Source organism: Convolutriloba macropyga, chromosome 7 (genome assembly GCF_964194025.1).
Source record: "Convolutriloba macropyga chromosome 7, txConMacr16.3, whole genome shotgun sequence".
Taxonomy (NCBI): Eukaryota; Metazoa; Xenacoelomorpha; order Acoela; family Convolutidae; genus Convolutriloba; species Convolutriloba macropyga.
This window is the reverse complement of record NC_134474.1, coordinates 63,716,516-63,734,435: the sequence shown is the minus strand read 5'-3', so window position 1 is coordinate 63,734,435 and position 17,920 is coordinate 63,716,516. Positions and strand designations below refer to the sequence as shown.

Sequence of the window (17,920 nt, the reverse complement as noted above, 5' to 3'; positions counted from 1 at the left end):
GACTCTTTTCTGAATGATCCCATCACGTCTGCGGACAACCTATCCATTTTCCTCTTTGCTCGGATTTCGACTAGTTGGTCCTGGAGTCTTTGTCTTGGTTAATAAACACAAACTCAACACATCACCGAGTTCGCCGACACTCTTCTGACAGCATCGGCTGGATTCAAATGTCTAAATCGTCTGTACAATTTGCGTGACCTGTCAAGTTTAATGCTTTTGGAACTCGGCTTGAACTGTAGAACGCTTCAAATTAAGTAAAATCGTTTATTATCTTGAAATGTTTTACCCGAATTCCTTCATGCGGTTTTTAAATGCTCATTTGTTCTCAAAAGTGAACCTCTGTCCTCACTCTTAGCATCAGTCAGGCAAACATAAAAAATTTTTTGACTCCGCATTGGATTTACCCTCTTTTTGATGGTACGCTGACCTTTACATGACTTCTGCTACAATTTTCCGTTCGATTTCCCGACTGCCGAGTGAATGAGCACAAAATCCAGCAGCGCATCGTTTTTGTCGTTATGTGGTCCGAGCAACCAATGTCCACTAGCATGCCTGCTGTCTTTCACTTAGTACGACCTGCCCTGTATTCCTCGTCTGGTGTAGCCGTTGTTGAACCCATGGCCACTGACTCACGATTGCCTTCATCTCTTTGTCTCTTGAATGCTCTGTCTAGGTGGGTTTTCTCACCTCTTGCTGCATTGCGCTTTGTCCCGCCTACTGCAGCTCCTGACAAAAAGTCCAAGGATCCCACACATGAAGCCATTTCTTTTCTAAGTTCTCCTCTTAAAGTCACGTTTAAATGCGAGTAAGATTGAACCACTTTGTCTCTGTGCTGTGCTCTCTTGAAAGTTTTGCAGCCTTTTCCTCAACTCTATGAAGTTTTTCCTGTATAACAAAAATTTCATACCTCATTGGCAGCCCATTGCGGACCAAGGTGTTGAAGAGGGCCTTCGAGGCTGCTTCCCCTGCTGGTTGCCCCACTTGGAGGTCTGTGCTTATCACCAATGTACGGGTATAAACCAGTCAATTTTTTTAGCAGGAAGCAACAGTTTCCTTCATCTATGTTCCCTTCCTTCATAAAGGAAACACTCAAAAAAAGGCAAAACGGAAATCGATGTCAAAATTTTTGGAACATTTCAGTAGCAGCAACGCAATAAAGACGCTGGAATTATTGTTTTACTTGAGCAGAGCTAAAATTGAGCATAAAATACAGTTGACATTGAAATGAAGGTAGCTTTGAATACTGTCATGAAAACCAGTAATTTCGCTTTCCAGTGATTTCGGTCCCATCCAATGCTCATCGCTTTTCATAGCTGTCAATGTGGACAAATCACTGTACTCGATCTGCTCCAGATTGTACGGAATTCAGAGCAATGCGACTGATGCAGAGTGTAGGAGGAACTCCCTCTGGAGCACACGGTTAGGTGGGCACTCTTTTCACTTCTGATAAAAATCTTTTCATAGCCGTGGATATGGAGAAGAGAGAGAATGTCGGGTAGAAATTGTTTCTCCAGATTAGGCTTTCATTTGAAGTCAAATACAAAAACAGAGAGAAAGTTCCTGCAATTACATGCCACGGAAATTTTATTGACAAACTACAAAAGTAGACCTCTAAATACCCAAAAATTACCTTCAAAAATTATTAGCGGAAAACTCGATTTAAAACTCGATTCTATGATCGGAATTCAAATTGCCGTAATTGAATGATACGCTTTTCTCTCTGGCTTAATAGAAGTCTGAAATGGCATCACATTTTAACTTTTTTCTTGATCCTTTACAGCTTCGGAATGGCTTAAGTTACCACTCAATTATTAACATCAATTTGACTACAAAACTCATCAAATAGATATGCAAATCTGTAAATGAAGAGTGGAGAGTTCCGGAAAGACTACAGTAACTAATTTGAATATAAAAGGGTTAATCAACAAACCAAAATAGCACAATTTCATCGAAAATTTTCCAAAATTGACCAAATTGCGTGATTTTCTACTTAAGGAAACTCATTCCAACAAGACGTTAGTGATCGATTGTTGGTCAACTTGTTTTTCTGTATGGATGGTGTTTCTCATTTGATTTTACGTAGAGAAGTGATGTTGTTGGTAGGGACAGGAGAATAAGTTTTTTTTAATGTTCAAATCGTTGTATAGCTAATGAAGTTACAAGTACATCATTATCAATTCTGAGATACAAATGGATTTATCATAACACAAAACGTCAGATCTGAAAACACAAATCGCATTTTGTGATCAAAAGATCAGATTCTGCAAATGGGAGTTTTTGCAACAAATATTTGTGATGAGATCGGCCAAAAATTTCACAATTGTTATCAAAATTATCATGTAAAATAATGTTTCAGATTTTGATTGAAAAAATATTGAAATGAACCAACAGAAATTTGTATTTTTTGGTGCCAAAAAACATTCGATTGAGGAATAACTGTTTTCATCAAGTGTTTATTATTGTACTTGTCATTTTTTCGAAAACCCAATTTTTATTAAGAGTAGAAGAATTTAATATCATCAAAAAAATGTTCTTTTTCCTCAAATTTGGAATAATAATTTACACAAATCCAGAATTTTGTCGACTACAGAACTGTTCACAAGAGAATTTTCCTAGACAGTTTTTAAAAGTAACTATGAACCCTGGGGCAAGACAAGATGGGTAAGAAATCAGAATTCGCAACATTACAGCAAAAATGATTATATTGTAAAAACTTTTAAGTCACTAAGTTAACTTAGGAATTTGCAAGATTTTGGAAGAAAAACATGGCTTGTAAGAACTAGCCAAAAACTTCTAAGTTTTTACAAATTGACCATTCAACTTCCATAACCGGTAAGTCAATACGGATTAACTAATGTCAATCAGTAAGAAAAAAATCAACGAATTCACAAAAGCACAACTAGACACATTTTTGTTTTAATTTGTCGTCACCATTATCCGATGTGAACGTGAATTAATTGCTCAAATGTTCAACTGCGATTAGTGATGTATTATGAAGAATGGTCAGGAACTTTTATCTCTTCCGTCCCATGTAATCCCCAAAACTCTGCAACATATTTGCTTAGTATTGATGTTCAAAATTGGACAACATCTGACCTGGGAGATATTTTCGAATAAATAAGATCCCAGGGCATTTTGATGAGATTGGAAAGAAGTAGACACCCGGATGAGCACACAGAGCAATGCATCAAATCCAGAAACTGTATATAGATTTTTAAACACTTGTACACATTCTTTTCATGTCCAAATATTCATTGATCAGTCTCCTTTTTAGAGTAAAATTGAACTTCTGATTTTATCTTGGTTTTGATTTGTTGAAAACTATTATCAAGCAATTATCAGCCTCATTAACAATATTGTGTAACTCCTGTTAGCCTAAAACACTTCTGCTCCAAACCTTTTTCAGCTCTGATTGTCAGCCTAAAATACACTAATTTTAACATTTTCAGCGCTGATTGTCAATCATATCACAAGCATATTCAAAAAATACTACATCACATCACAGGCATATTCACAACACACTCGATCACACCAAAGAGATGTTCACATCATTCTACATTAAATCACAGGCTTATGAACACCATTTTACATCACACCATTGGCATATTAAGACCATACTACGTCAAACAACAGGCATGTTATCACCATACTACATCCCAGCACAGGCATATGCAGACCCTACTACATCAGACCATAGGCACATTCAAATCGTTCTACAAAAAGACTAATAAGATGTTTCATGTCAATCAAACTGATATCAATAACCGATTTTTTGCAGAACTCTTGAAAAGAACAATTTCTCTGAATAATTTTTTGAAAAGATAAAATGAGAAAATGGAACGCAAAATGATATTTTACAAAAAAAAATTTACAGTCTTTTAAGAAAGATCTGATTAATAGATCAATGTGGTGATTTCGTTCTGGAGAGGAAAAAGAACTCAAAATCAGCTGTATATATACTCATTATCAGTGCGTACAAGTCAAGTCAAAATACCAAAACTAATTTTAGCAGAGTGATTTATAATTGGGCCTGCAAAGTTCACCCAATATGTTTACCATATTCCCGTAAATCAGTCTCATAGGATATCATATATAGAGCAAATTGGCTCTTTTTTAAAAATTCTTTCACACTTTTGGTTGTTCCATAATAACTTAATACATGGTGAAAAAATTTTACATCAATTAATCCAACTCTAATAATGGGTATTCAGAAATAATCAGATTAAACCAAGTATTCAAGCAACGTGCCACTGCTTGAAGATTCATTTACATCTATTTTGTGTTTTGAATCAATTTGCCCCTGTCTGATTTAACTGTTAAGTTAAACTTTTTATCATTTCAAACTATAGTTCAAATTGAAATTCTAACAGCACTCACAGAGCTGAGGGTGGATGCACAAACGAAGTATGTCCAATGCATTTTATAAATGCCGCATATCGGCAGTGCCAGTTGTCAAAATATCAGAAGTTGCTATAAAAAATATACAGAAGTTGACATTCATTGACTTTGTTCATTTTAAAACGTGCAATTGTCGTGTTTTGCGCAAGTTTACGTGAATCTGCTAATTATAATACAAAATTTCGAATTAAAATTTCCAACCGCTAAGTGGTTTCACAATCAACGCACGCAGTTTTCCATGAATTCCAGTTGTGTTACCTAACCTATACGAAAATTCGTTTTGTTCTCACTATTGCAGCTCTTTCTCCACAGCTTAATAGAAGAAAACCATAGCGTTTCCCCTATTCCAAGCTCTATAAAATTGTTAATGTGTTGTAATAGTAAAAACGCAAAGCTTCGTTGGATAACCGGAACGAATTTCAAGTCTTGATCAGTACTTCTCCATTGAAATACACATCTTGAATTGACAAATCAGTACTGATAATGTCTTATCTCAAGCCTTAAGACTATTGAAGACATCTTAAGACGTGCTCAGGACTTGTCAAGTCGAAGTTAAGTCCTGGCCAAGACTTGCAGGTCTTGAGTCAAGTTTTGACCAAGTTTTGATAAGCCCTGATTCAAGTCCTGTCCAAGACTTGAGAAATTTTGATTTTTCCGCAGTAAGGCAAAGTAGAGTTTTACGTAGAGATTATTTATAAATGAATAATTTCAAAATTAGAAAAAATTGGTACAGTTTTTTTACGAGAAATTTGATAATCTGACCAAACTTTTTTCTGAATTGAGCATATACCAACTGCAACAATAAAAACTGTGGGCAATAATTTACTCAACACGACTTAAGACTTGCCAAGGTTTAAGAGTTTATTTAAGACGTGCCAAGTCCAAAAAGTGACATGATCAAATCTCGGATAGAGTACTGATTCAAGGCTTACAATTTCACTGAATCAGTACTGATTAATAGTTGACGTTCAGTCCGGGTACAGTCTTCCATGTGAAAATCACATTCAGGGCAATTACAATCTCCTTTAATTTGAAAATACTGGGGTGGGACTGGGACTGATTTTTTACGCTTTGGTTCTCCAAAAAAAGTTACAACATAAATCTTTGCTTCTTAGGACTTAGTGCACCCTGTTCACAAGGCGCTAGGTCCTTTGGGCTGCTAAGATATATGTTCTAACATATAATTAGAGAGCATTATAATATAGAAAAAGAGTTCATTATTGACCAGGCCTCAAATCTATATATACATCAACTAATTTTGAGCTCGCTTAAAATTTGGTATTAATTTTTTTCCTCTTCAGTATTAGTGTTCAGTTATCGAAAGAGGAGTTTAGTTATCGGATCGGGGAAATTCAAGTTGTTGGCCATATTAATATGATAAGTAACAAGAGCATAATGAAGAGCAATCGACCTGCACCTCTCAACCAACACATCTACATCCCAAAGAGTAACTGTCTCAACTTACACGAGATGTTCTGCCCTATCTCTAAACAACTCAAGATTGCCTGTTTCTGCTACACATGTCTCATCAGAAGGGCTGCTCTCAAGGTACATTTTTACTCCTATCCAATGACTGTCTTTGTTGTTATTTTGGTGTGAATGAGAGATGGCACTCTGACTGATTTTCAGAAGTTATATTCAGTACGAATTCGTTTAAACCAAAACTAATTTTAGCAGAGTGATTTATAATTGGGCCTGCAAAGTTCACCCAATATGTTTACCATATTCCCGTAAATCAGTCTCATAGGATATCATATATAGAGCAAATTGGCTCTTTTTTAAAAATTCTTTCACACTTTTGGTTGTTCCATAATAACTTAATACATGGTGAAAAAATTTTACATCAATTAATCCAACTCTAATAATGGGTATTCAGAAATAATCAGATTAAACCAAGTATTCAAGCAACGTGCCACTGCTTGAAGATTCATTTACATCTATTTTGTGTTTTGAATCAATTTGCCCCTGTATGATTTAACTGTTAAGTTAAACTTTTTATCATTTCAAACTATAGTTCAAATTGAAATTCTAACAGCACTCACAGAGCTGAGGGTGGATGCACAAACGAAGTATGTCCAATGCATTTTATAAATGCCGCATATCGGCAGTGCCAGTTGTCAAAATATCAGAAGTTGCTATAAAAAATATACAGAAGTTGACATTCATTGACTTTGTTCATTTTAAAACGTGCAATTGTCGTGTTTTGCGCAAGTTTACGTGAATCTGCTAATTATAATACAAAATTTCGAATTAAAATTTCCAACCGCTAAGTGGTTTCACAATCAACGCACGCAGTTTTCCATGAATTCCAGTTGTGTTACCTAACCTATACGAAAATTCGTTTTGTTCTCACTATTGCAGCTCTTTCTCCACAGCTTAATAGAAGAAAACCATAGCGTTTCCCCTATTCGAAGCTCTATAAAATTGTTAATGTGTTGTAATAGTAAAAACGCAAAGCTTCGTTGGATAACCGGAACGAATTTCAAGTCTTGATCAGTAATTCTCCATTGAAATACACATCTTGAATTGACAAATCAGTACTGATAATGTCTTATCTCAAGCCTTAAGACTATTGAAGACATCTTAAGACGTGCTCAGGACTTGTCAAGTCGAAGTTAAGTCCTGGCCAAGACTTGCAGGTCTTGAGTCAAGTTTTGACCAAGTTTTGATAAGCCCTGATTCAAGTCCTGTCCAAGACTTGAGAAATTTTGATTTTTCCGCAGTAAGGCAAAGTAGAGTTTTACGTAGAGATTATTTATAAATGAATAATTTCAAAATTAGAAAAAATTGGTACAGTTTTTTTACGAGAAATTTGATAATCTGACCAAACTTTTTTCTGAATTGAGCATATACCAACTGCAACAATAAAAACTGTGGGCAATAATTTACTCAACACGACTTAAGACTTGCCAAGGTTTAAGAGTTTATTTAAGACGTGCCAAGTCCAAAAAGTGAAATGATCAGATCTCGGATAGAGTACTGATTCAAGGCTTACAATTTCACTGAATCAGTACTGATTAATAGTTGACGTTCAGTCCGGGTACAGTCTTCCATGTGAAAATCACATTCAGGGCAATTACAATCTCCTTTAATTTGAAAATACTGGGGTGGGACTGGGACTGATTTTTTACGCTTTGGTTCTCCAAAAAAAGTTACAACATAAATCTTTGCTTCTTAGGACTTAGTGCACCCTGTTCACAAGGCGCTAGGTCCTTTGGGCTGCTAAGATATATGTTCTAACATATAATTAGAGAGCATTATAATATAGAAAAAGAGTTCATTATTGACCAGGCCTCAAATCTATATATACATCAACTAATTTTGAGCTCGCTTAAAATTTGGTATTAATTTTTTTCCTCTTCAGTATTAGTGTTCAGTTATCGAAAGAGGAGTTTAGTTATCGGATCGGGGAAATTCAAGTTGTTGGCCATATTAATATGATAAGTAACAAGAGCATAATGAAGAGCAATCGACCTGCACCTCTCAACCAACACATCTACATCCCAAAGAGTAACTGTCTCAACTTACAGGAGATGTTCTGCCCTATCTCTAAACAACTCAAGATTGCCTGTTTCTGCTACACATGTCTCATCAGAAGGGCTGCTCTCAAGGTACATTTTTACTCCTATCCAATGACTGTCTTTGTTGTTATTTTGGTGTGAATGAGAGATGGCACTCTGACTGATTTTCAGAAGTTATATTCAGTACGAATTCGTTTAAACCAAAACTAATTTTAGCAGAGTGATTTATAATTGGGCCTGCAAAGTTCACCCAATATGTTTACCATATTCCCGTAAATCAGTCTCATAGGATATCATATATAGAGCAAATTGGCTCTTTTTTAAAAATTCTTTCACACTTTTGGTTGTTCCATAATAACTTAATACATGGTGAAAAAATTTTACATCAATTAATCCAACTCTAATAATGGGTATTCAGAAATAATCAGATTAAACCAAGTATTCAAGCAACGTGCCACTGCTTGAAGATTCATTTACATCTATTTTGTGTTTTGAATCAATTTGCCCCTGTCTGATTTAACTGTTAAGTTAAACTTTTTATCATTTCAAACTATAGTTCAAATTGAAATTCTAACAGCACTCACAGAGCTGAGGGTGGATGCACAAACGAAGTATGTCCAATGCATTTTATAAATGCCGCATATCGGCAGTGCCAGTTGTCAAAATATCAGAAGTTGCTATAAAAAATATACAGAAGTTGACATTCATTGACTTTGTTCATTTTAAAACGTGCAATTGTCGTGTTTTGCGCAAGTTTACGTGAATCTGCTAATTATAATACAAAATTTCGAATTAAAATTTCCAACCGCTAAGTGGTTTCACAATCAACGCACGCAGTTTTCCATGAATTCCAGTTGTGTTACCTAACCTATACGAAAATTCGTTTTGTTCTCACTATTGCAGCTCTTTCTCCACAGCTTAATAGAAGAAAACCATAGCGTTTCCCCTATTCCAAGCTCTATAAAATTGTTAATGTGTTGTAATAGTAAAAACGCAAAGCTTCGTTGGATAACCGGAACGAATTTCAAGTCTTGATCAGTACTTCTCCATTGAAATACACATCTTGAATTGACAAATCAGTACTGATAATGTCTTATCTCAAGCCTTAAGACTATTGAAGACATCTTAAGACGTGCTCAGGACTTGTCAAGTCGAAGTTAAGTCCTGGCCAAGACTTGCAGGTCTTGAGTCAAGTTTTGACCAAGTTTTGATAAGCCCTGATTCAAGTCCTGTCCAAGACTTGAGAAATTTTGATTTTTCCGCAGTAAGGCAAAGTAGAGTTTTACGTAGAGATTATTTATAAATGAATAATTTCAAAATTAGAAAAAATTGGTACAGTTTTTTTACGAGAAATTTGATAATCTGACCAAACTTTTTTCTGAATTGAGCATATACCAACTGCAACAATAAAAACTGTGGGCAATAATTTACTCAACACGACTTAAGACTTGCCAAGGTTTAAGAGTTTATTTAAGACGTGCCAAGTCCAAAAAGTGACATGATCAAATCTCGGATAGAGTACTGATTCAAGGCTTACAATTTCACTGAATCAGTACTGATTAATAGTTGACGTTCAGTCCGGGTACAGTCTTCCATGTGAAAATCACATTCAGGGCAATTACAATCTCCTTTAATTTGAAAATACTGGGGTGGGACTGGGACTGATTTTTTACGCTTTGGTTCTCCAAAAAAAGTTACAACATAAATCTTTGCTTCTTAGGACTTGGTGCACCCTGTTCACAAGGCGCTAGGTCCTTTGGGCTGCTAAGATATATGTTCTAACATATAATTAGAGAGCATTATAATATAGAAAAAGAGTTCATTATTGACCAGGCCTCAAATCTATATATACATCAACTAATTTTGAGCTCGCTTAAAATTTGGTATTAATTTTTTTCCTCTTCAGTATTAGTGTTCAGTTATCGAAAGAGGAGTTTAGTTATCGGATCGGGGAAATTCAAGTTGTTGGCCATGTTAATATGATAAGTAACAAGAGCATAATGAAGAGCAATCGACCTGCACCTCTCAACCAACACATCTACATCCCAAAGAGTAACTGTCTCAACTTACACGAGATGTTCTGCCCTATCTCTAAACAACTCAAGATTGCCTGTTTCTGCTACACATGTCTCATCAGAAGGGCTGCTCTCAAGGTACATTTTTACTCCTATCCAATGACTGTCTTTGTTGTTATTTTGGTGTGAATGAGAGATGGCACTCTGACTGATTTTCAGAAGTTATATTCAGTACGAATTCGTTTAAACCAAAAGTCTCGGATCAGCTCTGTATCAGAGCTCTAATAATGTGGTTCTTCTTACTTGGCACGTCCTGAATCAGGACATAAGTCTTGACAACTCTTGAAAAACTCCTGGCCAAGTCTTCACAATTTCTGACGAGTCGTTTTCGTGTCTGCCTTTAGAGTGGTTTGCTTTCAAAAATCTCAAAGTGAAAATATCTCAAAGATCTTTTCCGCCGCCCCCCCCCAGCTTATTGGGTGCATATTATTTGCAACCCACCCCCAGACACGTGCCATTTTTTCATCTTTTTATACATAATGATTTACTGGATCTTTTCCGTTTGTGCCCCCCCCCCCCCCCCCAGCTTAGAGGGTGCATATTATTTGCAACCCCCTAGACGCACGTGCTGTTTTTTTACATAATAATAATTTACTATGTAATGAAACGTACTCTGTAATTGGGGGCGCATAACTTACTGGGGGGGGGCACAAACGGAAAAGATCCGATTAACCATGTAATTAAACATGATCGGTTAATGTGGGCGGGGGCATAACGTACTGGTGGGGACCTCATACAATGTCCTATATGATTCCCGGTAATCATATAAAGGTCATGCATGATTTGTATGATATCCTGGTAGTCATACAAAGGTCATACATTTTTTAAGGACGCTAAAACGACCACAATTGTGACGCTCGTTTCGCTTGAAGTTTTCAATTTTCCTGGTTATCTTACAAGGTAATAAAATATGAAAGTATGATTTTCTGGTAATCATAAAAGAATCATAAACTGGAAACGAAATTTTTCTTGAAATCAGTTAAAAACAATCGCCCATCACTTTCCAAATTTTCGTCAGCGACTTTACAATTTCAATGGTTACCTGTTCGAAAACTTTTTTGTTTTCGGGGCAACGAAGACAAACCTTTTGCCGAATTTACTCCAAATTTATTTTTAAATCAAGAAATCAAAAGAAAAGGGTTATACAAATAATGTCCGGGAACTAAGAATTAATGTATAAAGTTATCAACGTTCCTTAGTTACCAACGTATACTGCTAATTAGCATTAGTGTTAGGCATATTTTCTTTGAATATAATATTTTAACTGGCAATATTTTCTGATCAAAATGAAACCAAATTAGAACACTTTTTGAAACTAAGTTAAAAAAATGTCGTCAACTTTTCTCGTGCTTTAAGTTATCAAAGTTCCTTAGAGTAAATTGCTGCCTGGTATTTGCATTAAGCGTATTGCTCTCTTTCCTGAAAGGAGAATTCAGTCAATTATCTCATCTAGTGAAACAACAGAAGAAATCCGAACACTTTTTAGCTCTTAGAAAAATTAGGTTGTCGTCAATTTTTATCTTTGTTTTAAACTTCAATTCTAAAGCCTGTCACGGGTCAACGGCTGCTATTTTCCAACAATTTGGCGTCTACGGTTAAACATATCATGATATCTTGGTTATCGTGCTGGGATTATTCATGGTTTCCGTGTAATCATACAAAATGCATTTATGATTTCCTGGTAATCGTACATCGATCATCATTGATTTTCTGATAATCATACATGTATCATAAATGTTTTCCTGATAATCATACATGTATCATAAATGTTTTCCTGATAATCATACGTTTATCATATAAGTGATTTCTCTTCTATGATCTCTTACTAATCATACAAGTATTATATATGATGTCCTTATTATATTACTATGCCATATTTGATTTTCTGGTAATCGTATAAAGATCGTACTAAGAAATAGCGTATGACTTGTATGACATCTTATGTGATTTTTATGACACCCCTTTGGGATGAAAAAATAGCAAATATCCAAAAATGGAGGCACGAGAAAGCACCTGCACTTCTATAACGTTAACGTTACAGATACTGATACTTTTAGATGTCATCCAAACATACCAGTCGCGGCCACTGGTTTAAGTGCATTTGGGACAAATTGTTTTCAAAGTGAAATCATGTACCAAATCATGTTCCTAGATGCTCAATTCAGTGATAGCTAGGTTAGATTGACACTGTTCATATAGGAAAAAAACTGAGCAATTTCAGCTAATTTTGAAATGCATAAATTATAAATCGTGTCTCGATAATTATCAATTTTTCTAAATGAAAAATTATTAGGTTGCAACTCAAAGGATTAGATAGTTTCCTTAGTCAATCCCTAGCCAGTATATTAAATCTTTGATTAGTTAGACTCAGATGTAACACTACAAAAAGATAATTAAATGCTAGCAAAACTCACGAAATCATTAAAAATTATATGAAAAACCGTTGTCGGAGCCATAAAGACCATGTGCTCCACTGGAAAAAATATTGGGCATTGATTGCGTCTCATTTGAACACAATTGGTTTTTCCAATGAATATAAACTCTAAAAGAAAACAAACTTGTCTGTAATTGGGATGGAGAAAATGTAAAACATTTTTTTAAAAAGGATCGAACCAAATTAAAATCCAAATCCTTTTCATTGCAAAGAGTTTCAGTGAGACTGAGACAAAACTGTCTTTTCTACTGGTGTGTGGTTGTTCCAATTGGTTAAGTAGGAGACATTTCGGTACTCCACAACGGCATATCAAAAAGGCATTACTAATTATGAGATTTTGCAATTCTAGATGTTCGAGTTAAAGGTCTGATGTTATCACACTTTTTGGTCTGGATCAAAACACTTATAAATGTAAGTCAGTGTGGTTTCAAAATCATTGGAAACTTTATTTGATCCTCAAATGTAGGTTATCAGAAGTAGGTTATCAGCGGTCGACATTCAAATTGAAAGAGAAGAGCTTGGTCCGTACGAAATCATATATGTTCCTTTTGATCAAATGAAAGGAACTTCAACCATGGTAACGTTACATTATTGGTTGTGTGGTTGGGTAAGGGATGCCTCAAAATTGGTAGTATCTTTACATTAATATAGTTATAGTTGATAGTAGTTTTTATCAGGGCAATGTGCGTATAAGTGAAGAGGCTCTAGCCAAGAGGGAAGACTACTGCAGATGTTGCAAATGCATAGAGAGATACAAGGAAGATGGAGCTCTCACTTTCATAGAGGACAACCAGTTCAGAGATCCAGACAAACGCAGATCCACCAGTTTACGCTCAGGGTAGATAAAAAAATGCCTCTTCAGTTTACTAGTCTATCATTCAGCATTCCATGTTTCCATTCTGCAAGATGAGGTTAATTTATACGCGGCTCTTAATGCTTTTCCCACGGTCCGTTAGTAAAAAAAATTACAGAAATTTTATTTTTTTTCTTAATGTAAGCGGTATTTCGTAGTTTTTAAAGACGCTACTAAACTCGATTACGCTATTTAGTTTTGCGAGAAAAGATACGAACTGATGAACTCATCTATTTGTTTTCCAACTAAACGAAAATGTTAATTTTTATCCTCTGAATCGAGTTTTTTCAGTTCCAACTGTGCTAAGTTTGAGTAACTTGGATGTTTTTTAATTGCTCTTGAACGAAGTTCATAGCAATTACTGTAAGCGTGTTGGTCTTTTTTTATGTAAATTTTTCGCTCGACCATTATACGCTTTTATTCTAGAGCGTTCTTTGACTTCTCCCAAGATCTGATAGCCAAGTGGTCACTGAAAGTGGTTATGGATCGGGAGGTCAATGGTGCGAAGCCCCGCGGGTTAAACTTTTTCCCATCCGCGTGTCGATCGAGAGCAATTTTTCCGACATTAGACGGTTTATGTATTTAAAATGCACTCAAAAAGCAAGAGATAAGGAAAAGCAAAAAATACATAAAAAAGTGGAAAGAAAAAAACTGATTTTCTCCCCCAAAAACCACCTGCAATTACAAAAAATGTTTTTTGCTAGACGTGGTGATTATGACACTTCAAAACAAAAATAGATAGAACCAAAAACTCAAAAGCAATTAAAGCTCATTGAATCAACAATAAAAAAACTTAACGAAAAGAGAATACGACAATCAAAGTTGTATATAAGTCCTCCTAATAAGAAAGGATCAGGCACTTTAATTGAACATTTGCAACCACACTTGCAACGCCGAGTCGATTTCAGTAATTGCAAGTGTCATATATTTACTGAATCAGAGTGACAGATGTCACTTTCTACATTCGGCAGTCTAAATAGAAGTCTTGGTCAAAACTTAGCGAATCAAAATCCAAGCCGTGGCCAAGATTTGGCGAGCCTAAATCCAACTCTTATACAAGACTTGGCAATTCTAAAACCAAGTATTGGCCGAGAATTTACAAGCCTATATCCAAGTCTTGGTAAGTCAAAAAAAGATCCAGAAAACGCCATATTTAGCCAAAAAAAAGACAAAAATAGGTCCGAAAAACTCAAAAATAGCCATGGAAAACTCACTAAATAAGCTTAAAAGGACATATAATTATCTGAAATGATCCTCTTTGATCTCCCAGGGTCCTATAGTATTTCTTGGTATTTTATTGTACCCGGGCCGAGGTTTCAACGCTAAAAAACGGAACATTATGTAAGATTGAGGTTAATGCGTTGAATTTATGATAGATCAACGCTCAACGCCAATCTTACATATTTTTTTTGTTGAATATAGCGCAGTTCTTACATATTTTGCGTTGGATTTACCGTAGATCTTATTTGAATTCAACGAATTTAACGCCAATCGTACATATTTTGTGTTCAATTTGGCGTAGATCTTACTTATTTTGCGTTAAATTTGTCGGAGATCTCACATCAATTCATCGTCAGTCGTGCATATTTTGCGCTTAATTTACTTTATGTGAAACGTGATGTTACAGTCCAATTTGTAAAGAGTGTGATTGTCTAAGAATAGAAAGGTTCTGTGGCACAGTGGTGGAAGAGGCGGCAAGTAAGCAGGAGGTCAGGTGTTCGAGTCCCAGATCCAGATTTCTACGCGCTGATTTCATTTAAAATCAACGCTAAATTCAACGCAAAATATGTAAGATCAACGCTAAATTCAACGCAAAACATCTAAGATCAACGCTAATTTCAACACAGAATATGTAAGATCTACGCTAAATTCAACGCATTCAGCGCGAAATTTTGCAAGAAAATGGCGCTGAGTTTTTCGACTTGTCAACGCTTGTTACCGCTGATATTACATAAATTTGGCAAAGTTCCTGGGCCCGAGTATCAAATTGGTATCAACTTTTAAGACCCCGCAAAAGTGGTGAAAATTAACGTTGAAACCGTGGCACTTTAAAAAAATTTTCTAAAACTCAAAATTTTTCTTTGAAAACACTTGACAAGTTGGTTTTGAAGTGTGAATCAACTTGCAAGTGTTATCCAAGTCTTGACCAAGACTTGTCAGACTTGTAATGAGATTTGCCCAGTATTGAAAAATAACGAAAAAGACTTGTAATTAGACTTGCCTAGTACTGATATAGACTTGGAGGGTTGACATCTGTCCGGGTTGGCTACCCTAGTCGAACTCCGACGCTTATCTTGCAAGATCTTGCAAGATTCTTGCAAATGACGCTTATCTTGCAAGATGCAAGATCCGGACGCCTATCTTGCAAGAACCTTGCAAGATTTTGCAAGATAGACGTCGAAAAATGTTCCAGAAAAAAGTGAAATTTTAAAGTCCCAGTAACTCAAAGATCATTTTTTCTTATGAGTTCAGACGTCAAAGGGAGAAAAGGGTTGGCGAAAAACGACTTTTTTCTGTAAATGAGACTTTTCTGTGGTTTCATTCATCTTAAATCATTAATAGGTAGCAAAGACACAAAAAACCAAATGTCTTAGCTCTTTAGGGTCTTTTTTTTTTCTTTGGTGGCTAGCTAGGTCAGGTGCGCTCCCTCTGGAGCTCAGTAATGCACCGATTCTAGTCATCAAAGAAGCCAAAAAGGCCTGCGCTCAAGCTAAGACTAAATTTCCGAACGCCCATTTTGCAAGGGTCTTGCAAGAATTCGTCGCTTATCTTGCAAGAATCTTGCAAGAATTCGACGCCTATCTTGCAAGAACCTTACAAGATCGACGCTTATCTTGCAAGATTCTTGCATATCTGACGGCTGTCTTGCAAGTTCTTGCAAGATGGTGCGTAATCTTACAAGATTCTTGCAAGATTCTTGCAAGATCTTGCAAGATAGCCGTCGGTAATAGATTAGGCTATCAATCTTTTTCATATTGTCAATGAGTATTGTCAATATTGTATTAGCATTTACAGAAAATAATAATATTTTTTTAAGTTCGCTTTGACTAAAAGTTTTCTTGCACAGCGTTTAAACCGTCTTGAAATTGTGTTAGGTTATATATCCTCATAAAAGAAAAAAGCCTTGAAATTGGTAAAAATTGAAACGAAAAATCAATTAGTGCCTTCATTACGTGACGAGTGGGTGACGTGGAACCAACTGAAAAGCTACATATAAAACCACGAAGTCATGAGGATTATACTGAAACATTTTTGGATGTGAAATTTTGTTTTGTGATTCAGAGTATATCATGGAAGAGAGCCCCTTTTAGACGGACATCATGATGAGTACCCGGGAGAGAAGCAGGACAGTCCAGTGTACCACTTGACAACCAGAGGGATGGTGGATGGAGAGGAAAGCCAAGAGAGTGAATACTATGCCTCCTACTACGGAGGTAATTCTACATATTCACACCTGTTCTTAATAGTCTCTTATGAACAGTATGGTTTGTTCAAACCAACACATATTTTAGGTAGTTGGTTATATGTGCTATGCGACCACTTTCTAAATGGAAGATGATCACATAGCACACATAACACACTACTATTTTCAAATACTATCCTTCCGTGTCTTCCGAGAAATCAGAAAATGATTTTCAAATGGTTTTTAATAGCCAACCTCATCTTCTCAGCCGGCTATCATAGCGCTTCTATTTTTTTACAATTCAAAGAATTTGAAGTGTATTGGGGCGCTGTCTTTTTACGACTCGAAGAGGAGTATTGGAGAAGTCCTTTTTACAATTCAAAGAATTTGAATTGTATTGCGGCGCTGTCTTTTTTTACGACTCGAAGAGGAGTATTGGTTTTCTCTCGGATTTACGACTCGAAGAGGAGTATTGGAGAAGTCCTTTTTTTTAATCAATTTTATTGCAGTGATTTTTGAAGCGGGAAATGAAACGCGTGAAAAAATTTGGAGTGATTTTGGTGCTGAACAAAAGTGAAGAGCGGAGCGAAAAGAGAGTGGTTTTTGTTCATACCGCTGTTTTTGAGAGAGCGAGAAATTGATGTGTGAAAAATTTTTCTCTAAGCGAGAGAATTTTTTTTGTTCACGTGCGGCATTTTAAAGCAGTTTTTTTTTCATTTATTTTGGTTGAGAGGTTTTTCATGATTTTGTTTTAATTTTAGGCTGGTTTCAGTAGTGGTTTGAAGGTTTCTGGAAATTCATATGAATTTTATGATAATTCGGAGGTTTTTAATGTATTTTGCTGATTTTCGGGCTAATTTTTGCGTTTTTTTGACGATTATTTTGTTTTACTGGCTCAGATGGCTATTGAAGAAACCCCTTTTACTTGAGAAAATTCATGATAAAAATTGGTTACAGTTTTGTGGGTAAGAATTATTTTTTTGTTGTGAAATATGACAAAAAAATGGCGAAAATTTGAACTATTTTTCTGAATTTTTTTGCGGTTTTAAGTTTTTTTCTGTTTTTAGCTAAGTTTCTTTGCCTATTATGACTTGCCTATTGTTTTGCGAGCATCTGGATACCCTATTGGCTGAAGGGAAATTTTCTTTTGATTTATATGTTTTTTGAAATATTAAAAAATTTAGTAACTTTTTCCAGTTTTTCAGTGAAAGTTGTTTTTAAGAGCTTTTTCATAAT

General features: G+C 35.6%; 1 protein-coding gene across 2 annotated transcripts in view; it reads left to right on the top strand.

Annotated features, from left to right (window-relative positions):
• Window positions 1-9,831: 9,831 nt before the first annotated feature.
• The window catches only part of LOC142342445 (uncharacterized), a 108,484-nt gene continuing 100,395 nt past the window's right edge, over window positions 9,832-17,920 (top strand). For both annotated transcript variants that reach the window (XM_075393771.1, XM_075393770.1), the window contains exons 1-3: window positions 9,832-10,072; window positions 13,106-13,266; window positions 16,564-16,715. In XM_075393771.1, coding sequence (XP_075249886.1) covers window positions 9,899-10,072; window positions 13,106-13,266; window positions 16,564-16,715 — 487 coding nt within the window. In that variant the 5' untranslated portion in view covers window positions 9,832-9,898. The remainder of the gene's footprint in view (window positions 10,073-13,105; window positions 13,267-16,563; window positions 16,716-17,920) is intronic.